The following is a 22,717-nucleotide window of genomic DNA, read 5'->3' on the forward strand; positions in this document are numbered from 1 at the left end:
TATTCGATAGTCGAAACCAGCACGACTTCATAAAAAAATAACATAGATTTAGAAATATCTAATAATAAGGCACTTAGGGGATATAAAATAGGGTTTTGTTGACACAATATAATATAGGAATGTATAAATAGTGTACTTTCCAATTGTATATTAACCGCACTCTGCATAATTGACACACAATTATCATTATCTAATTTAAAAAACCTTAAGTATAAATAAACTATCTCATTAACTTCTTAGTACATGAAAAAGACAGCTTGAAATTCAATATTTAATTTGTTGAACGTAAGACTATTGAGGTTTTTAACAGATCTTGGTTTTAACAGTGATTCTTTTTATCATAAGGAAAAAAGAGAACACCTAATTAGTACATTTTTGACATTATCCATGACATGGTTGGACTTTGCGTTGAAAAATTTACCTATGATATACAGCCTTGGCCAAAAGTATTGAGCACCCATGATATTTATTAATTTTGAAGGTATTATACATGTGTCTGAATAAAAACAGTTTTTAACAGTATTATATTGTTTATTAACAACAAAAAATTAATACTTTGTTGGACCACCCTTTGCCTTAATTACTGCAGAAGTTATTTTTGGTAAAGATTGTACTAATTTATTACAATCGTCACATGTTAAAGCGTTCCACTCTTCCCGCAAGCGACGTTTTAGGTCTTCTTTTGTTTTTATTCAATGGCGCCGGACCTTGTCCTTCAATAGACCCCACAAATGCTCGATGGGGTTCAGGTCTGGTGACTGGGCAGACCATTCAAGCAGCTCGATGTTATTGTCACTAAACCAAGCCATCGTTTGTGACAAGGTGCGTTATCCTGCTGGAATTTGACGCTTTCCATGTTGGTGTCACCAAAAAGTGTTGTAAACGAGGGCAGAAGTGCGGATTCAAGAACGTTTATGTACTTTGTAGAGTCCATGCGTCCTTCACACACAAACATTTCCCCAACTCCTGCGGCGCTCATGCACCCCCAGACCATCACACTGCCGCCGCCATGTTTGACGGTAGGTACCTTACACTCCGGGGTAAATTCTTCGTCTACTCGACGACGGACAAATGTCACACCAGGTGTGCCAACAATCATAAAGTAACGAAATTTTGTTAAGTGTTTTTCGGTCCAATATTTATTTTTACAAATATAGTTTTATAATATTATTGTCGCGTATTGTTATTACATGATATTGGCTAACTTACCTCAAAGTTTGATTCATCTGACCACACAATATTTTTCTAATCTTCCTCGGTAAAAGTTTGGTATTTTAAAGCCTACTCGTAACGAGCTGTTTTGGTCTTTACTGAGAGCCATGGCTTCTTTCTGGCTGTATAGCCCTTAAGCCCAGCTTCTTGGAGTCTTCTGCGAGTTGTTCTTCCAGAAATCGGCGTATTAATTTCAGCTGATAACTCAGCAGCGAGGTCGGAAGAAGATTTTTTATGATTTTTCAAAGACTAACAATACTACAGTATCATAGCTAAACATCTCGAAACGTGTTTTATTGCACGTTGTGCCGTGAGTTTATGTTTCAAAACCTGTCAAAGAAAGGTTTTTATCAAATATCTTTGAGTATCTTTTATAGTTATCACGTATAAGCAGTATTTAGGGGGTGCTCAATACTTTTGGCCAAGGCTGTATTTTCTACAATTCAAATAGGTAAAGTTCAAAACTTTAGAGTTTACAAACCCACCATTACATAGGTATTTTAAAATAACAATGTAAATAATTCTTATATTTATCTAACAATACCGCGATAAGCTTCTGATGGTCCCATTTTCACGTTATTACCTAATTTAGTATCAAGCCAAAAGCTTGTAAAATTACACTGGACAAAAAGACTAAAATATTCATTTTGAGTTTGAGTATTAAATCAACTCCAAACAAAATATTTTTCATTCGAAAACCTGTTAAAATTGACTCCATAACATACATACACTGAGGCTGTTCCTTAGTACACTAAAGATGTTCCTCAGTACACTAAAGATGTTCGTCAGTACACTAAAGATTTTCGTTAGTACACTAAAGTTGTTCCTCAGTCCATTGTTGTCGTTCCTCAGTACACTAAAGATGTTCCTCTGTAAACTAAATATGTTCCTCAGTACACTAAAGCTGTTCCTCAGTCAATTGTTGTCGTTCCTCAGTACACTAAAGATGTTCCTCTGTACACTAAAGATGTTCCCCAGTACACTAAATCTTTTACTCGAGATATTCTCCAGGGCACTTGAAGCTGTGTGTCTCTCAGTCCATTAAAAGTTGTTCCAAAGATGTTTCATGTTCCTCAGTACACTAAAGATGTTCCTCACACGAAATTCGTCCTTTCTCCAGTACACTAATGATCCAGTCCACAGTACACCTACACTACCAGTCCATATCCTCAGGCAGGCCGCCAGGGTAATCCCCGGTAAGACAGGCGGTGCAATGGCCGCCGACGCCGTCACTCGGCGTGGCTTTCATGTTGTAGTGAATTGCGCTCACCAGACCTTCTACGCTTAGGTACTCTAAACTGTCCGCACCTGGAATTAAGATTATTTTTGCTTGAATGGAAATGCAATGTTACTGATTCTGTCAACCTAATAGTGACATCATAGCTTTGCTACTATAATAGGGAGAAGAAAACGTAGATATTCTTATGTTACTAGAAATGTACAACTACCAATATCCATCAAAACCTTTTTTATACAGCCCACTCTTTTATTAAAATCCTTTTTGTTGGTCCTTCGAGCCGGATTTGAACCAGCGACCTACGGGTGACAGTGAATACCAGCAGTCCACCGTTTAACTGAGCTATCGAATTTGTTACCAAAGAAACATTATTTATCGAATAGTGGTTGAATTTCTTGCGCTGCTTCTTCTCAGCACTGGCCCATTTAATGTCCCGAAGCAGTGGTAGGGTTTATACAGGGACGCATAAAAGTGGTTTTAAAAAAGCCTACTTCACTGCATAGAGATATAAAACAGTCGCTTTCCGCTGTCTGTCCCTGTGTATGTTTAGATCTACGCAACGGATTTTGTTGTTGTTTTTTTAAATAAATAGTGTGACTCAAGAAGAAGGTTTATAGGTACAAAACATGTATATTATAGAAGAGAAAAGCCGGGAAATTCCATTGCAACCGTGTGTAGCCGGGGCGGGACACTAGTAGTTTGAATAAAGCGTGAGTACTGACCGACGTGCTCGGCGAGCTTGAAGGAGTCCATCTTGTTGGCGATGAGCTCCTCGCGCGTCGGGATGTTGATGCCCATGTAGCACGGATACTTCAGCGGCGGCGACGCTATCCGGATGTGCACCTGCAACCACACGACCCGTTAGTTAAAGAACCAAGTATATGACGAATAGACCAATAGGGACAACTATGGGAAACCCATTTAAGAATTATCATCATCATCATCATTTCAGCCATAGGACGTCCACTGCTGAACATAGGCCTCCCCTAATGCTTTCCACGTTGATCGATTGGTAGCGGCCTGCGTCCAGCGCTTCCCTGCTACCTTTACGATGTCGTGGACGTCCCACGCTGCATTTTCCGGTACGCGGCCTCCATTCCAGAACCTTGCTGAAATAACTGCTGGTAACTTCCGTATGATACGAGTGGTGGAAGTTTTCTCTGGGAAACCCATTTAAGAATAACTGCCGGTAACTTTTGGCGGCTTATCCAGCTAAACTAGGCAATAGATGAGCGCTGAGGGCTCTCTAGTATAAAAACTCTTTGGCTCTCTATTTCAAAATTAACCCTCTTACTATAAAATTTACACGCTCGTTGAACAGTGTTTTGAAATGACGTTTAGTATGGAAATGTTTTAAAACAGTATTCAACAACTATGTAACTTTTTATTAGTAAGGGGGTACGAGTTTAAGAGCGGACCTCCAAGTAGGACTCGAACCTCACTTAATATAGGTTTTTGGAGACGGAATAGATCGAGTGGAATGGCAGGTCTCCGCTGGCGAGAATGGCATCTTGCTTGATGTTATGTGGTGGAGTTGTTGTCGATGGAAACAGGCGTCTGGGTCGCTAAGAGCGTTCCACGTACGGCGATCGGATTGTTATCTAGTATTTCTCTACAATTTGTTTACACTGTACAGTTTGGCTTTAAGATAAAGATGATGATGATGAGTAGAATTTCGGATGGCATTAAGTTCGCCTTATGTACTGTGATTTATGTGCATATAAGTTTTAAGTAAATAAATAAATACACTTTAAATACCTAGAAAGAACAGCAGTATAAGCAGCGTTTCTTACCTCAGCAGCACCCGCATCACGTAACAACTTGATAATAGGTCCGATAGTGTTGCCGCGAACAATGGAATCGTCGATGAGCACAATTCGCTTAGCGCGAACGTTCTCGGACAGCGCGCCGAACTTCTTGGCCACGCCGAGCTGGCGCAGGCGCGTGGACGGCTGGATGAACGTGCGGCCCACGTAGCGGTTCTTGCACAGTACCTCCATGAATGGGATGCCGGACTGTGGAAAATAGATATTATTTTTTTGGGTTCCATGAAACTTAACTATTTTAGCTGAGTAGGTTCGATTCAAGAGAGGTAAGGTTCCATCACTTTGCGCAAGCACATACTCTGTTACATATGTTTAAGAACCATCAGGCAATACAGATCTCAAAAACGGTATTTTCATCCACAGAAATATTACCACGTGTCGTTCCTACCGCTGCAACTCCTGTGTAAGTAACCAGGAAGTTATCCGCCAGTAAAAACCCGACCAGTGAAGGTCAAGTTCGGACCGATGATCTGTGGTATTTTCATCCAGTCCAGTCGGGTGCGCCAAAGTTCACCTAAATTTTCAACTCCGAAAATTGGAAATCCGAAAATGTTCTTCCTAACATTTTTCATCCTAACAATCACAATTCCTAACTACTCTGTCTCTAAGGTTTATAATTCCGAAGCATCCAACTTCATAATGTCATTAGCAATAAACATCTAATATACTTTTATTTGTTTTCCTATATTTTCTCAACATAACCATCTTTTACACTATTATTCAAAGTCATATCTTTTTTGTTTAGATTTCTTTTTTTGACGATAATATTACTTGTCTCAAGTTCAAGTTTGTTGGCATTAGCACGTATATTTGAGGAAGTGTATAGCGAATTGGTCCTATTCATAATTTATTGGTTTAACTTAAGTTAGAACTGCGACCATAACGCACAAGCCGAGCAAGCGAAACCAGAGTCCCGCTCCAGTCATTCAGTCAAGTTCCAGAAACGAATCGGTCCTATTCATAATTATTGGTTTAGGTTAGGTTAGAACTGTGACCACAACGCACGAGTCGAGCAAGCGAAGCCAGAGTCCCGCTCCAGTCATTCAGTCAAGTTCCAGAAACAAATCGGTCCTATTCATAAAATTATTGGTTTAGGTTAGGTTAGAACTGTGACCTTACGTTACCTTCGCGAAGAAAACCTTCTGTACGTAGTACTTATTATTATTATGTGGTATGAGTGAAAATATTATGGTAATTATGTTTAGGGATAAAAGTGTTATGATAAAAAACAGTAGGAGTTTAAATATATTTACATTAATGATATTATTAATTAAAATTTTCGGAAACATGAGTGTTATGAACATCGCCAGTAGCACTACAAATAGTATAAATGAAAACTTTAGGATGAAAAATTTTAGGAAGAGTGATCATTCGGATTTAAAATCGTTAGGAAGAACAATTTCGGGTAAATAACTTTAGGTGAGCCAATATGGACCCAGTCCAGTCACTATCACCCCACCGCGTTGCTGGAATATTGCGGTTGTGGTGAACTTACTCGTACGTAACATAACTATGAATTTGTAAATTAGTCATTTGTAAAGACAATTTTTTAAAATTAAAATCGTCAGTCAATCGGACAGTTTTCCTAATCAACCTACCTGTCTGGCGTAGCCGTGTGCAGCTGCCGTGCCGGACTCGGGCACGGACGACACGATGTCGGCGTCGACAGGCGACTCGCGCGCTAACATGCGCCCGCACTGAAGACGCGCGGAATACACCATTTGACCTGATGACACCATAGGTAATATTGTAAATTTTAGTAAAATAACATTGCATGGGACTTATGCCCGTATTCACAAACGATTCTTGCTGAAGTAAAGCAGCAAATCGAATGCACAGCGTTGAATAGATCTCTGTGATTGGTTCGTGTGTAACCCTGTGTGTCCACGCGCACTGTGAGACCTCATAGTAATGTTTGTGAATACGAGCGTTATAACTTTTAGAGTGAGTAAAATCATCTTCTTCTTTGTCCTAGCCATTTCCTATTATTTGGGCTCGGCTCTCCTCGTTTTACTGTGCCAGGATTATCTGTCCTGGATTATCAAAACATTTGTTTGGGCAAGATAAGTCCTTCGCCACTGAGGACCACCAGGTAGGTGGACAGTGGGCATCCTCTACGACATGGTCATCGGGGCATCTTATTGTGAATGAGTGAAACCATCATCATCATTTCAGTCACAGAACGTTAAAGGCCTACCCCAATGATCTCTAGATTGACCAGTTGGTAGAGGCCTGTATCCAGCGCCTTCCTGCTACCTTTACGAGGCCTTCGGTACACCTTGTGGGTGGGACGTCTCTCGCTGCTACAATATAGCCTAACCTTGCCTGTCCCATCGGCCGTCAGTTCTGCGTACATTGTTGTGCCCTGCCCATTGCCATTTCAGCTTACTAATCCATCGGGCTATATCGGGTCCATATTGGCTCACCTAAAGTTATTTACCCGAAATTGTTCTTCCTAACGATTTTAAATCCGAATGATCACTCTTCCTAAAACTTTTCATCCTAAAGTTTTCATTCATACTATTTGTAGTGCTACCGGCGATGTTCATAACACTCATGTTTCCGAAAATTTTAATTGATAATATCATTTATGTAAATATATTTAAACTCCTACTGTTTTTTATCATAACACTTTTATCCCTAAACATTACCATAATATTTTCACTCATACCGTAGAATAATAATAAATACTACGTACAGAAGTACGTTCTTCGCGAATAAAACGTAAGGCCACAGTTCTAACCTAACCTAAACCAATAATAATGAATAGACCGATTCGTTTCTGGAACTTGACTGAATGACTGGAGCGGGACTCTGGCTTCGCTCGCTCGGCTCGTGCGTTGTGGTCACAGTTCTAACCTAACCTAAACCAATAATTATGAATAGGACCGATTCGTTTCTGGAACTTGACTGAATGACTGGAGCGGGACTCTGGCTTCGCTCGCTCGGCTCGTGCGTTGTGGTCACAGTTCTAACCTAACCTAAACCAATAATTATGAATAGGACCGATTCGTTTCTGGAACTTGACTGAATGACTGGAGCGGGACTCTGGCTTCGCTCGCTCGGCTCGTGCGTTGTGGTCACAGTTCTAACCTAACCTAAACCAATAATTATGAATAGGACCGATTCGATTCTGGAACTTGACTGAATGACTGGAGCGGGACTCAAGTATACGTGCTAATGCCAACAAACTTGAACTTTAATATATCGTTAAAGAAAGAAATCTAAACAAAAAAGAAATGACTTTGAATAATAGTGTAAAATATGGTTATGTTTAGAAAATCTAGGAGAACAAATAAAAGTGTAATAGATGTTTATTGCTAATGACATTATGAAGTTGAATGATTCGGAATTATGAACATTAGAGACAGAGTAGTTAGGAATTGTGATTGTTAGGATGAAAAATTTTAGGAAGAACATTTTCGGACTTCCAATTTTCGGAGTTGAAAATTTAGGTGAACTTTGGCGCACCCGGCTATATCAGCGAATATAATTTTTTACGGATCTCTTCATTTTGATTCGATTTCGTTCGTAAAGAAACACTGCGAGCATAGCCCTCCCTAACTCCATCAGTGCAATACATTACTATCATTCTTTAAAAACGCTACAAAACAGTCACTTACCTTCAAACATACTATCAGCCCGTGCAAAGTAAACATACTCGAAGATGCAGAAGGCCTGCTGCTTGCCGGCCGGCCGCTCCACCACGTCCACGGTGCGGATGCCGTGCCGCGACATCTCCACGATCTCGCCTGGTAGCACCTCGCGAACGTAGCGCGCGCCTGGTAAAGGGATATTGTTAACGCAATCATATAACGCTAGGCCACAAGAATCAGCTATCGCTATTTTCAAAGCTACTTGAAGATACTATATTCTTTGCCACGTGGTACAGTAGCGTCAAATAGTTCGAGACACCCAAAGTGTAACAAAGACGTGTTGCGAACTTTTTGGCTAGTTTGCGTTTCACATTTTGACGCTTACTGTACCATACGGGCATATTCGTTTGATAAAGGAAAGAATAGCCCCCATTCACCAGCCAATGCTTTCATGATATTTAATTTATTGTATCTATTTTATTGACATCTACTATTTATAGTCATAGTCATAAATGTTTATTGCATCATGTTGGTACATTTGGATCTTAAATAATAATGCAGTCCCGAAACATGGCCCTGTAAGGCATTGCAACATTATAGGTACTAGTTATTATACATAAAAATATTAAATTGCTATTACATACTCACCAATGGAAAGGAATCCGCATGACTCTGAGGACACCACCCAGCCTTCGGCCTTATCGTCCATCCCGTTCTTCGCACAACCGTTCATTAGGACTGTGAACACAAGCGATCTAAGGTCAATATCTGGTGTGCTGCAGATAACACAACATAAAAGTAAACTGTTATTATTTTATTGACAGGTAAGTAAGATAGCAAATTCCTCGGTGGTTAAGTATTCCAGGGAACATTCGATTCCATCTTTAGCTGTAAGACTAAAATGTTAATAATAACAATGAGGTGAGAAGAAGGCGAAGAGCTTTCGCATTGTGGTTAAAAATAGTACCTTAATTGAAGTCAATAAGAATTCTTCAATAGTTATAACTCGATTTTTAAATATGACCCAAGATAAATGCTGATTCTGTGTTCCCATGATTTATTCAGTCTAATGTTGTTAGTCATCATTAATACAAAGAATCTTTTTAATCTCATTATTAAAACATAATCGCAATATGATATGACGCTTAACCAAATGTGGAATTTTCTCAAATATTCCCAATTCATGAATGATGCAACTGAATGTAATGTTAAGTGATAAATGAGTTCATGCATTACCCGCGGCATGCTGCGCTGATGACTGTTTGTAAACATCTGGAAAAAACATTTCATCATCATTCATCAGACAGGCAATTTGTTGTTAGTCATCACTTGAAGTGGAAATGACGTCGTTAACCCTGTTGGTAACATATAACCCTGTTAAGTTAACAGCGCACCTGGCCGTGACGTCACATCGACGCTCTGGTATGGACGGGGTGTGCGGTTGAGTGGGAAGGGGATTTGTAATTCGGCGAGGTGCGCTATTAGCTCAATCTGGTTGTAACGGGTCTTTAAAGAAAAGTATGACTGCAATAGTTTACTAACGTAATCCACAAAACACTGTATAAAGAGTGCGTAATGGTGTAAGAAATGTGCACAATCAGATAAAATTAACCCGTAGTTTTTTAACAGCTGATGTTAACACAAGTCATGTCTCATCAGAGGTGGAATTGTGTAAAGTAATCGTAATCATTTGACAGTTCATAACGTACGATTATTCTGTCAAACGCTTTGTTTGTCTGACTTTATGGTACGTTATGAAATGTCAAATGATTACGATTGTTTTACACAATTCCAATTTCCAACTCAGATGTAGTTACATATGATAATACAGTTACAGAATGTATGACATGCTAGTACACGTGAAAAATGCAAAATGTGTAAATGACACCTTAGGACACAATCGTCTTTCGAGCGTCGTCGTAACGTTGTCGTTTCGCCAGCGATTCCCAAACGCCATATCAGGACAGACGCTGCGCAGGCGCTGGCGAGACGACGACGTTACGACGACCCTCGACAGACTATTGGACGGTACTTTGTCTCCGCTCGCGTTACCGTTTCATTTAAGCTGAGCGGGGATTCATCATCATCATTTCAGCCATAGGACGTCCACTGCTGAACATAGGCCTCCTCCAATGATTTCCACAATGGCCCGTTGGTGGCGGCCTGCATCCAGCGCCTTCCCGCTGCCTTTATGCGGTCGTCGGTCCACCTTGTGGGTGGACGTCCTACGCTGCGCTTTCCGGTACGGGGAGCGGGGATTGCTTATAACAAATCTCGTCTCCTCTTGTATCGACTCCGCTTTAGTGGACAAAAGGAGCCTTAAATATTAAAATACATGCAGCTGTGTACTTACACGAGGAGCCGAGCGGCAGTATCTTGCCGAGGCACAGCGGCCGGTTGCCGTAGGGGTCACGCACTGCGTAGATCTTGTCCTTCAGCATGATCACCAGCGAGTAGCTCAGTGGGGCTAGCCTGTGGACGGACTTGGAGTTCAATTTCGTGTAATTCCCCTGGTTAACTTGGGAGCTATTGGATTTTAGGTAAATTATAGATCGCGCCCCACCATTCTTCCGCTAATGTTTAACCCCCTTACTAATAAAACTTACACGCTCGTTGATCAGTGTTTTAAAGTGACGTAGTAAAACAGTGATCAACAACTGTGTAACTTTTTATTAGTAAGGGGGTAAGTGTCTAAATTATCCATGAGTGCACGCACACTACAATAATGACGCTCGAATTGTTCGGATCAAACTCCCCGCACCCCGCGTTTTCTTCCAACGAAAATTGGTGTAGCGCGTCTTCGTGGATGAAACGATCTATAAAATGAATAATAAATTGGCACGTGTATCTTCGGCTGGATACTCCTAACACCGCTATTCGGGTGATGACAAAACGTCACGGAGGTTTTAATGGGTGTGATCCGTCCTTTTCGGGAATACTACAATAATATTTTAACTGGAATAGACTAGAGTGTCGCCTATGGGTGTGTCCAGTACCTCATTATTTTGATCTTTATTGTGTTAAGAGTCAAAAGCAATTAAAATTTGTCTTTTACCACATAAGGTGCGTGGGCCAATATTTTGAATTTCATTGCCTTGTGATAAGGGTCTAAAGCAATAAAAACTTGTCCTCTACCACATGAGGTGCGTGGACCATTATTTTGAACTTTATTGCCTTGTGATAATGTCCAACAACAATTAGAATTTGTTCTGTACCTCATGAGGTGGTTGATCCTGGCGGGCCAGTCAGCCCCTTGGTCTCGCCCTCGGGCGGGTTGAGGCAAAGCGCCTGCGTGATCAGCTCCTAGTCCGTTGAGCGTTATATTGAACTCTATTGCCTTGCGTTAAGGACACCATTTGTTTACCTGATGAGGTGATTGATCCTGGCGGGCCAGTTTCGCCCTCGGGCGGATTGAGGCAAAGCGCCTGCGTGATCAGCTCCAAGTCCGAGTGCGTGGACCGTATATTGAACTCTACTGCCTTGCGTTAAGGACGCCATTTGTTTACCTCATGAGGTGGTTGATCCTGGCGGGCCAGTCGGGCCCGTTGGTCTCGCCCTCAGGCGGATTGAGGCAAAGCGCTTGCGTGATCAGCTCCGAGTCCGAATGAGTGGATAGACCAACGCCGCGCCCTAATACCTGCAAACATTATATCATTGATCCAGAGTTCTATTCCCAATGGGAGCAAAATTGTGCTCAGTTAGGTGGGTGTTCTAAGTCCGCTTGGCTAGCTACCACCATCTAAGTCAATTGCCAACAATATTAAAAGCAGTATTATGTTCCAGCAGTTGGAGGTCAAATTACCAGTTTCTCTTAAGGATTCCAATCTGGGGGAATAGGGTCGTCTGACCAAAGGGGAGAGGGGAATCACCTGATCCGGGAGGGGGAGTCGACTGAGATTTTTTATATATTTAAGAACGTCAAAATCAATTATCTTTATTTGTTTAGAGTTTAGACTAATAAATTAAATTAGTACTTACAAATCGTCAAATGCTCTTAAGGAGCCTATACATGTCTCATTCTTTTTTTGCCCTACCAGAGCTTCGAGACAAACATTTGGCAAGTGCTGAGAAGAAGTCACCACTGTCTGCCGGTTTAAAAATATAAAAAGTTGGAAGTTACAATACATTCAGAAGCAAGTTACTTACCACGCGTTCCCGTTGATAGAAGGTGGCCTTAAGACTCCCATCTAGCACGAGACCGCCAGATCGCCGCCGTCAGATCGAAACAAGATTGATATAGACTCACCATCTTCCTGAGACTGCTGCAGTTGACCAGCTCGCCGTTATGTGCCACGGCCAGCGCGCCGTGTGCCGTGTGGACCACAAACGGCTGGCAGTTCACCTCTTCTGACGCCGCCGACGTCGAATACCTGGGAGGAAATCATTTATTACTAACAGGCAACTACACTTATTCATAGGATCGCTTATGACCAAAAGAAGTATCCATCTCGGGTGACACATCCTGCACCCGGATGAGAGCAGATATCACGCTCCAAAGAATCTAGAAATTTATAGACTCAACGGGACTAAGCAGTGAACTCTAAACACAAGGGCTGCCACAATAGATCAAACCTGGTCGAGCTGGCGCAAATGAAGGCCCAAAAAAAAACAAAAATAATAATATTCATAGGATGAGGAGATCCGCAGGGGAACCAAAGTAACCAACATAGCCAGCAGTAAATGGCAGTAGGCGGGGCATAGCTTGGGTCAGAAATGATATCAAGTAGCGATTACAGACCGGAAGACGTAGGGTAGTAGGGTCGGTATTCGGTAAGGTCTTAGGACGGACCCGGTGTGGTTACCGGTCGTCGTGGAAGTTCTTGGGGGAAGCCTTTGTGCAGCATTTAAGGTATTTTGGTGATATGTCTATTATAATGAAGTAGTGTTTTTAAGATATCGACACACAAAAAGTTATGTCAATTTGAGCACCAAAATTTTGAGATCAGATCGGACTTTTTGAAAGTCATAAGTTTTTTTTCTGCAAATAAGCTTTCGAAAAGTGCTTTTAGCGCGTCCCAGTAATGCCCAGTATTACTTTAACCCTACTACCACTGCTTCGAGACAACAAATGGGCCAGCGCAAAGATGAAGCAACGCAAGATATTGATAGTCACCTCGTGTGTCCAATGCCGAGGTTGCCCTTTAACTTCTTCATGGCCTCGTCGTTGAATATGTTGTTGATGAGCCCCATACCCTTGTGAGAATTGAACGTGCGCGCACTCTTGCCCTCTGACGTCACTATACCGGCAGATTCTTGTCCTCTGAAACAATGATATGTAAATATATAAAAGGGGAAACTGACTGACTTAGTGACAGATCAACGCACAGCCTAAACGGCTAAACGTAGGCACTTGAAATTTGGAAGGGACGTAGCTTAGGTACCGTAGAGGTGCACTAAGAAAGGAATTCCCGAAATTCCTTTTGTATGAAAAATCTAAACCGCTTAAGTTATACGCTTGAAATTGGCATGCATGAACCTTAGTAAAATTAAAGCTTAGATACAACAGGATATTGCAAAATTCCCACGAGAACGGGAGTTAGCGGGCAAAAACATTTATATGTAAGATAGATGAAGGGGATAAAAGCGGCCGCCCGCGACTTCGTACGCGTGGATCCCGTCCACGCGTACGAAGTCGCGGGCGGCCGCTAGTCAATCACAAGCAGACTGGCGGCTATTGGGAAATGTCGCGTTGAAACCCGTGTCTTTTTATTTTAGTTAAAATGGAACGCGAAAGTTTAAAATCTTATGTCATGGATATAATTTCAAACACACTGCTCCTGTAGACCAAAGGGTAAGTACCTGTGCTGCAAGGCGACCAGCCCCAGGCAGATGACCTGCCCGACATCCACCTGCGTGGGCCACTCGCCCGTGCCAATGGCCCCGAACACGCCGCATTCGTGTGTGAGACCTGCAGGAAAATACATCCTGTCACATTCACGTCGGACAATCTATTTCTCTGAAAAAATTTGCTGTCTCTAAAAAACGGGCCGCATTTGAGAGGTGATGATTATGTAGTGTTTTATTAGCTTTTGCGATATTTTTGGCAACTTTTCGACTTATGGGTAGTGTGACTTTTACAAGGCAGTCAAAGATACTATAGTACCTACCTATACATTTTTGCCAACCAAAGTGCAGTTTTCCACAATTAATGAAGATTTCATCGTGGTCGGAACGGGTCGGGTCGAATGGAGTTTTCCCTTGACCCGTCTTGAAATTAGAATTCTGTTATCAACACCCGATTTTACAGATTGAATGGAATAATACCCATCTAATTAATTATAATGAATACAAGTTAATTTCGAGATATAACAATATTATCGTGTTTTATCTAGCAATTCACTTAACAGTATGTTGAAATTATTTCTAATAGCTTTTATAAAAAGGCGTTACTTTAAAGTTTTTGACCCAAAACAGGATAATGGTGACCTAATTATCTAACTGGCCACTTTTAAAGATTAAAAAATATCCTCAATTCGTCAATTGTTAAGAATAGCTCTCAATTGTTTTTTGTCATATAAACGGTAGTCCAGTACAGCGCAGTTATCTGCTATCTCGCTCGTCACAGCTCTGTGACCTTTGAGAAGTTTCATCATTGACTGATAATAATAGTTGGGTATCTTGCCTGATTACTTTATCGAGTTCAATCACGTGATATTTTAACTAAGGTCATATGACAGATAATACGTTATTTGATCATTTTCGAATTAATTTATCCTTATGCATACTTATTAGGTATAACATCCAGGAAAAAATGCAAATGTCCGCAATGCTTCCTAGATTCGTTATAGTTACCATAATAATTTAGTATTATTTGTATTGTAACCCCCTTATTAATAAAAAGTTACAGTTGTTGAACACTGTTTTAAAATGACATTTCCTTACTAAACGTCACTTTAAAACACTGTTCAACGACCGTGTAAGTTTTATTAGTAAGGGGATAAGTATCTGTGAGGGAGTAAAATCTGAATCTGAAGTTAAAAAACAAGATTAAAGCAGATTAAAATTTGACTCCATTGACTCAAGTTAGTCAGTCAAGCACTAGAGCACGATTTAGGAAATGTTCCACTTGGTTCCACTGTCCTAAAATCAAAAATGTTTACTTGTGGATCATAGCATCAAATTCCAGATCGAGAAAACCCAACTCCCCAATCACTAACTGACCAATGCGTCATTTTAAACTTAAGCCCCCATATTATTAAATAGTTACACTTAGGATGAACTCTAGATTAATAAAATGATATTTCCATACTGAATGACAATTTAAGCCAGAGTTCAACTAGGGTATAACTTTTTATTAATAAGGGGGAAAGAGGTTTAAAATTAAAAAGGTTAACCAAGAAACTGTTTCCGAACAGTATTTACCTGACTCCACCGCTCCCCTGCCCAACCGCTTGCCCTTCAGGGTCACCTCGGGCTGTGTTTTGTTGCACTGGCAGTTGTCACCGCTTCCAGCTGATAGTCTGTCTTCTGACGCATCTGTGTGGACGCGCAGCTCGCATGGAGATGGTCCTGAGGGACCGTCCATGGTTGGTCTGGAATGAACAGGATGAAACATTTAGACAATGGAATTTTAAAGACATCAGATGAAGTCCTACGGACTGACTATGGTTGGTCTGGAATGAACAGGATGAAACATTTAGACAATAGATGAATAGTAATAATTAATAGCGTTTTCCGGTACGCGGCCTCCACTCCAGAATCGGGCAGGGCACATAGTACGCAGAACTGACGGCCGTTTGGCGCAGCAAGGTTCTGGAATGAAGGCCGCGTACCGGAAAACGCGGCGTGGGACTTCCACCCACAAGGTGAACCGGCGACATCATTAAGGTAGCAGGAAGGCCCTGGACGCAGGCTGCTACCAATCGATCAACATGGAAATCATTGGGGGAGGCCTATGTTCAGCAGTGGATGTCCTATGGCTGAAATGATGATGATGATGAATTATTAGAAGGTTTAAGCATTTGGAAACTGCTCCATTTGTGTAATTTCCTTGATATACGTCAAAGAAAACAGACAATAATCTAGACGATAAGGAAAGTCGAAACTCAGACTGCACTGACGATCTGAAGAAGGTCGCGGGAACCACCCACCCGGAATACCTAATGGTGCGCAGGACCGGTCATTATGGAAATTCTTGAACTATCCAGCATTGAATGTTCTTTGGTTGAAACGTAAATAAGAAAATAATTTCACTTACAATTTAAAAAAAGGTATGGTTTTCGTATGTATGTAGTCCGAATTTAAGTTAAAAAGGTGCCGTCAGGGAACTATTTTGAGTCCTTAACAACTTTCAAAAAAAATTGGCAAGAAAAAAGAAAATACTGAAGTAAAACCGTACTGATATACTGGTAAGTCCGTACTGATCCAACGATACGAGAGAACTAGTCGACCTAAAGTCTGACTGAACATAAATAATAAAACAAATCTAGAAAGAACAAGGCGTCATAAGCTTCAACTACAAAATTATTGTTATCGACTGATACAAAACACTATAAAAAGAACTCCAGGAATATTACAGGAAATAGACTTCTGTTTGTATACATCCTGAACAAGGAATGTTATTGTTGAATAAAATTTTAGGGGACTCCCCTATTTTACTGATAGGTCACACAATTAGCCAGAACCTAACCATACAAAGTCCGCAAATACTATCTCAATCCATAAAGATAATTACAGTATTATGAAACTGTGCAAGATAATGGAGATAATTACGTAAGCCAAATGCAATACTTAAATTTAAAACTGCCTAAAAATAAGCACTGATATTGAATTCATAATGTAAACACCAACCTGTTATCGTGGTTCAACTTACAAGATGCACTTTCGATTTCAAAATGACTATCAAACGAAAACAAAGAGGGAAACGACTGATATGTCTTGAAACACTACTAATTATGGACCTACAGAACATAAACTCACTAATGTAGGACACTCACTAACTCAACACGAGCGTGTCTTAACGTTATAAGCGACGTCAACGTTCTTTTTAATGCCAATAACACCACAATTACCGATAAAGGAACAAAACATGCGCTAGATACTATCCCAATAACAGCAGTTCGAAATAAAAAATAATCGCATGCGCAGAAACAGGCAATTATACACTTTAAGATGAATAATATAAAGTTGATTAGGCAATCGCTGACGTCAAGGGAGAACAATATGACAATAACAATATTATTATTCCAATAAATGAAAGACGTCATTGATCAAGTTTCTGGGGTAGAGACGGGAGCGATAATTTTGTGGGCCAACATGATGTTGATGTCGATCGATAACAGCACGTGTTTGAAAATAATCACTTTCGCGTAAAATTACAACTTGGTAACAAGATTGCGAGTAGATAGCCGATATAAATTCAATCGAAGATAAGATTGTAGCATTGAATGAAAAAGCACGTGCTCGATGAGTTGGCAAACAATTGGCTTTCAATGGATCTGTGAATTTACACAGTTACGTCATGAAACTACAGTGTCTAATTCCCTTCTATGATCTGAGGTGTCTAACATCAGCGCGTAAAACAATCAAAATTGGAGTCATAATGGTTCATGGCCATAGCCCAGAAGCCCATTGTTATCAATAAGTCTCATTTCATCCATCAAAACTCACTGTCATTTCAAAAAGGTTTTTTGTGCAATTCCTAGCTTCACCATTTATTTATTCCTCGTGGTCATAGTCAAAATTGAAGGACTGTAACTGGCAATAAGGGCAAACAAGAAATCCAATACCTCATGCAGTTAATTCGAGATGTTAGTCAAAATGCTTTGGCACAAACATTGTTAAAATCCTTTTTAGTTTTGTTTGTCCACTTTGAACGTTCAATAGTTTTCAATTAATTTTAACTGCAATGTTTGCAATTGATGAATGTAATTTCTTCTAGAAACCAGGATTTCTAATTGATAGGCGTGCCAGTGAAACCGCAGCGGACGAAATCGTCGATTTGGCGTTTAATCAATATAGCAGAATTCAATTTATTGCATCAATATTAGGTTTGATACAATATTATTTACGATTTAATCCAGTAAGTAGCGTTGACACCAACATTTCAGCAGATTTGCGAATTTTTAAAATTTCAGCGTTCAGAAGTGTTTCTCTACCTATCCTTTGTCATGGTTGCTTTGATACGGTGCCGCGGTGTCTCTGTGGTAAATATCTGACCAAGGTGGATAATATCAAATATGTAGGCAATATCTTATCATTGATCCATTGGTATCCTTGACCTACCCATCGAAACTACGCCCTTTGAATTTCCTAAAGCATTATGTGAACTTCATGAACAGTATTAAAGTTAGATAAAGTTGTAGGCATAACTTTTGTTGATACATAGGTACGACGCTGGATTCCCAAACATGCTCACACGGTAACACAATAAATAGAGTATTGTGTTGTCATCGACTGATAACTCTGCAAAATCTTATATTGGCGAATCGAAACAATAACACGGAGGTCGAGTTCAAGCAATAACGCTGACGAAACGCGACTTTTGGTGTAAACAACAAATATTTTGAGCTCGGGTGATAGCGCGGTAAACAACGCAACATGGAGCAGCGTGGCATCAGATCTAGGCTCGCAGGGGTCCACTTATCAGCTGACACCGGCGTATATTTCCACAAGGGGGTCGGCAAACAACCGCAGATAAGTCAGCATTGGAAATTAATGCGACATCATTATTGTAATCTACTAGATTGCTATATTTAACTTGTCAAGCTATCTAAAACTTGCGTAAGATTTTCCGAATACTAGGTACCTACAGTGCGTGATATATCGTCGCGACGTCAAAAATAACATTGATAAAAATTGTAAATACATATTTGGGTTTATGACCTCGTAATATCTATTGTTTTCAGCTTTGTCGTGAGGAAAGATAAAAGATTTCCAGTTCTGACCTGAGACAGTCGAAAGTTAAAAATAGGCTCGGAATCCCACGCTATCACAGAATACGTTATACAAAGTTGCAAGTTCGCTATGTACTTAAGTAGCTACGAGTATTTGGTCAGTTACGAAAGGTAAGGTATCAGATTGATTGGGTTACACGTGGGTGAAGCAACGGTGATGCAATGCTCCACCCGATCGCTGGGCTTAGTTATGATTAGTTATGTAATTAAGGCAAATAAGCACCGTAACAAACAAGTTTGACTTAGAGTATTCTGTTACTCGCTGGTAATATGAATTTCTATGACCTTTCGACAACTTATTAGCCCGGAATTTTCCTGATTAGTTCGTTCACCATCCCGCATAGGACTGATAAAGGAACCTCAACGCTTCTTTAATCACTTGAAAACTAGCACCACCTCACCTCTCATTTCCACCATCCGGAATTCCGACCCTCCGAGTTTTATGCCCGTTTTCACCATCAATCCCTAATTTGTAAGGCTGGTTTTAGTGTCACGCGGACTGTCAGTGCGGATCACTCCGCACAGCCGATCTGTATAAACTGCTAGGGAGCGGAGCGGTTCCTCCGGACCGCATTACTCTAAAACGCTCCCTAGAAGTTCATACAGATTGGCCGTGCGGAGCGGGTCCGCACCGGACGGCCCGCGTGACACTAAAACCAGCCTTACAAATTAGGGATTGATGGTGAAAACGGGCATTAGTTACTCGTACTACGAGTCTCGTAGCTAGACTAGCTAATTGCTTCTCTACACTCGTCAATTGTCCACAAAGAAAGCTGTCTACGGGAGTTAATTAAATCGGTAACTCTAGATCAGTGGTTCTTAATCGGTGGTCCGCGGACCACTGGTGGTCCCTGGAGGCATTCCAAGTGGTCCGCGAAGACATCGTAATAAATAAGTGACGTGCCGTGATAAGTCAACACAACGCAAACGGCGCACAGTGGGCGAGAAATCGACCTCCCATTTCATAATATTTTGAAAAAAAAAATGAAGTGGTCCCTGGCATGATAGAAATTTGGTAAAATGGTCCCTCGTGACTTAAAAGGTTAAGAACCACTGCTCTAGATCTAGCCAGCCCGTCAAAAAATACCACTGTGAAAGAGTTACCGAGTTCTGCAATTTCCCGAAGCTCGATTTTATAAGTTCCTCCGCCATTCACCGTAATTATTTCAGATTGCGATACCACAGGCCTGCCTAGATTGATTACTAGGCTATTATTGCTGTTTTCTATTTGTGCCTATCTGGACATCGACAGGCCCTGACAAGTGGGCCAATAACGGAGCAATTAGTTGAAGGCGTTCGCCGATAACTTGAGAAACTATTGCAATATTGCCCATTCCGTGTTGTTTATTGTTTGTTAATTTATTATTATCTAGGGCTCGCTTGATTGACTTTACAAAGCCGAGTGTGAACTATGAAATAATGTGTAAAAAACATAACACTATAAATAAGTTATATTTATTATCATGTCATGTAATGAACAAAATGAGCATTTTGTGAATAGAACATCATACTACAAAACCAAGTGACTGAACCTGGGACCGCGCGTCTTAAAACCATCCACCGCGCACTGGCGCGGAAACACGGATAGATCACAAATCTTCCTACTCCTATTACCTATTTTTCCTCACGCAAAAAATACTGAACGGATTTTGATGAAACTTCACAGTATACATTTTTATACAAACTTAGTTCACGCGGGCGAAGCCGCAGGCAATAAGCTAGTCTAAAATTGTTTTATTATTAAATTATTAACATCATATCATTAGCTATGAACAAAATTCAGTAAAATTAAATATAATCAATCAATGGGTGGGATAAAGTAAAAGAAGTGGACTTATAATATTTTTTTTGTAATAATCATTTTTTAATTCAACTTTAAAATATTTTAATGATTATGTAACTGATTGTATTGGTCATAGAATAGATGCAAAATAAATGAAGGTTTTTATTTTTAGTGACGATGAACTCCAAGAAATTATCTATGAATCTTCCGGGAAGAATCCCATTAATTTCCAATAAGATGTAACATGTTATTCTGCTTGTTATAGTTTTAATAAGCTGTACTTTACACCCTGCACCAGAAGATAGCATTAGTAAGCTACTATCAAAATTGAAGATAAGTTGAGTTTACCGTAACAAGCGAAACAAATCTATCAACTACTTTAGATACAATATGAATAATTTTAACTAGTATTTTAGAATAGAATACATGAATAATAATAATAATACATAATCATAAGATTTTAAATTTAGATTTGCTGGTCGCATACATTTTAATTGATGCATGAATAACCATCAATGAAACCGCTTTAAATTTAAAGATTTTAAAAATATGTAAAATACTATCAGATTTATTTTAATTTAGTTTAAGGTATCATAGTTCTAAACATAAATTAATATTTTTTGATTAGTGCATTATTATTCTTGATACTTTCATGAAAAACATTTAAAAAAGTTATTATCATGCACAACCTTTGTTGTTTTCAATCTTGACAATTTCTGCAGGATTGAATTAATTCTAAAAAATCGAGAATTACTGTGGCAATCTGTGTGTTAGAATGTTTTGCCATAAAACTTTCTATCACCATGGTTTTTAGAAAAGTTTCTAGGATTGCCTCATTGAAACATTTGCTTAAAAACATTAAAAAATACTACTGAATTAACCTGTAAAAAATATTGTTTATTTGCTATAGCATAAAATACGAATTTACTAGAGATTTTAGTTTATAAAAATCAATGAAACTTTCTTGTAAGAGAAGTTATCTTTTGTGTCATATGAAATAAAGGTCAAAATCCAACGAAAATCTTAGAACACCTGCCAAAAGGACGCAATTTTTTGCGTGAATTTGTGCGTGATGTACCTAATGTTGATCTAGTAGTTTTTATCTATGAACGCTAGCAAACTCAAACAAAATATGGTTAAACCTTGAAGTAACAAAGTTAAAACGATAAAGTCTTTATTGCTGCTCAGAAAATGTTTTTATTAATTCGTTTATTGCGATAATCTTGAAAGAAGTTGGGTAAATAGATCGTAAATTTTCATAACCATGTGGGCCACCAAATGTCACTGATAACCATACGAAGTAAAAAGTATCAACATGAGGGGCAAATACACAAAACCACGGTGTCTATTTTATTGCGTCGGTTAACCAACTTTTTGTCAACAGCTGACCGAAAAGTTACGAAGTCGAAATTATGAAACAAGAATAACACTTACCTTTGAATATTTTGTTGAAAAAGCAATCGATTCTTGAGAGTTTCACTACAAATAATTGTTTACCGTGTAGTAACTGTAGCGGAATGTACCAAGTAATAAATGAATGGTCGTATGTATTCGAATTTGAAGTTAACTGTGCGAATGAGATAAGCTACGGCAGATGAAATAGCTATATTGCTACTACGACTAAACATTATTGATACTTGCTAAAATGTACTAGCATGAGAATATAAAAATCATACACTTATTCTGTACTAGGGTGATTGCTACAGTTATTGGCCCTTTAAGAGCGTTGTGTAAGTTAACTTGTGTAAAATGTAACAAAAACTCGACTTTTGTTTACTTTTTATATTTTATTATGAGAAAACAATATTGCTGCTATTTAAGCTAGTACCTATTTGGTGTTATACGATAAGAATTACAATAATAATTATAAAAATATCAGAGATCACATTAAATTTAGCTATTGGCCCCAAAATCACAGTAATTGGCTCCTAGAAGTACAGTTATTAGCCACCGAAAAAAACCCATAAAAATCACTGAAATTTCACGCTTTGTAATCCTAACTCATTTTGTCTNCTATGTAGAGGCCAATTACTATAGCAATCACCCTACTTACTAGTTTTTTGTTTTTGGTAAAAAAAGTACATAAGTTGTTTTGTCAAAATATACGTCGGTATGCGATGGAAAAGCCGTGAGTTTAAGGTAGTGATGAGCAAAATGTCTTGAATATT

At 39.5% G+C, this 22,717-nt stretch overlaps 1 protein-coding gene across 4 annotated transcripts; it reads right to left on the reverse strand.

The window, feature by feature from the left end:
- Positions 1-1,809: 1,809 nt before the first annotated feature.
- On the reverse strand, positions 1,810-22,139 carry LOC114350953 (amidophosphoribosyltransferase). 4 transcript variants are annotated; one of them, XM_028301956.1, is made up of 14 exons: positions 21,984-22,139; positions 15,234-15,403; positions 13,671-13,779; positions 12,985-13,131; positions 12,118-12,241; positions 11,378-11,508; positions 10,225-10,343; positions 9,108-9,143; positions 8,520-8,609; positions 7,899-8,057; positions 5,874-6,001; positions 4,243-4,464; positions 3,172-3,292; positions 1,810-2,520 (listed from the first exon to the last, which is right to left on the reverse strand). In XM_028301956.1, exons 2-14 carry the CDS (start codon positions 15,394-15,396, stop codon positions 2,366-2,368), a joined length of 1,704 nt encoding a protein of 567 aa, XP_028157757.1. In that variant the 5' UTR covers positions 15,397-15,403; positions 21,984-22,139; the 3' UTR covers positions 1,810-2,365. The 4 variants fall into 4 exon arrangements, with proteins under 4 accessions (XP_028157757.1, XP_028157758.1, XP_028157759.1 ...); XM_028301957.1 differs by lacking the exon at positions 21,984-22,139 and adding an exon at positions 16,662-16,823; XM_028301958.1 differs by lacking the exon at positions 21,984-22,139 and adding an exon at positions 16,069-16,089.
- Positions 22,140-22,717: the final 578 nt, after the last annotated feature.

Source organism: Ostrinia furnacalis, unplaced genomic scaffold (assembly GCF_004193835.3).
Source record: "Ostrinia furnacalis isolate ACB-3 unplaced genomic scaffold, ASM419383v2 OfSCF1037, whole genome shotgun sequence".
Lineage (NCBI taxonomy): Eukaryota > Metazoa > Arthropoda > Insecta > Lepidoptera > Crambidae > Ostrinia > Ostrinia furnacalis.

What these genes read in the sequence shown, in the direction of transcription:
- LOC114350953 (XM_028301956.1), bottom strand. Translation starts at nt 15,396, where the DNA reads ATGGACGGTCCCTCAGGACCATCTCCATGCGAGCTGCGCGTCCACACA. An exon ending in CTCGGCATTGGACACACGAG is followed by an intron (nt 12,242 to 12,984) that starts GTGACTATCAAT and finishes ATTTCCTCCCAG; the next exon opens with GTATTCGACGTCGGCGGCGT. An exon ending in GCAGCAGTCTCAGGAAGATG is followed by an intron (nt 11,509 to 12,117) that starts GTGAGTCTATAT and finishes TAATGTTTGCAG; the next exon opens with GTATTAGGGCGCGGCGTTGG.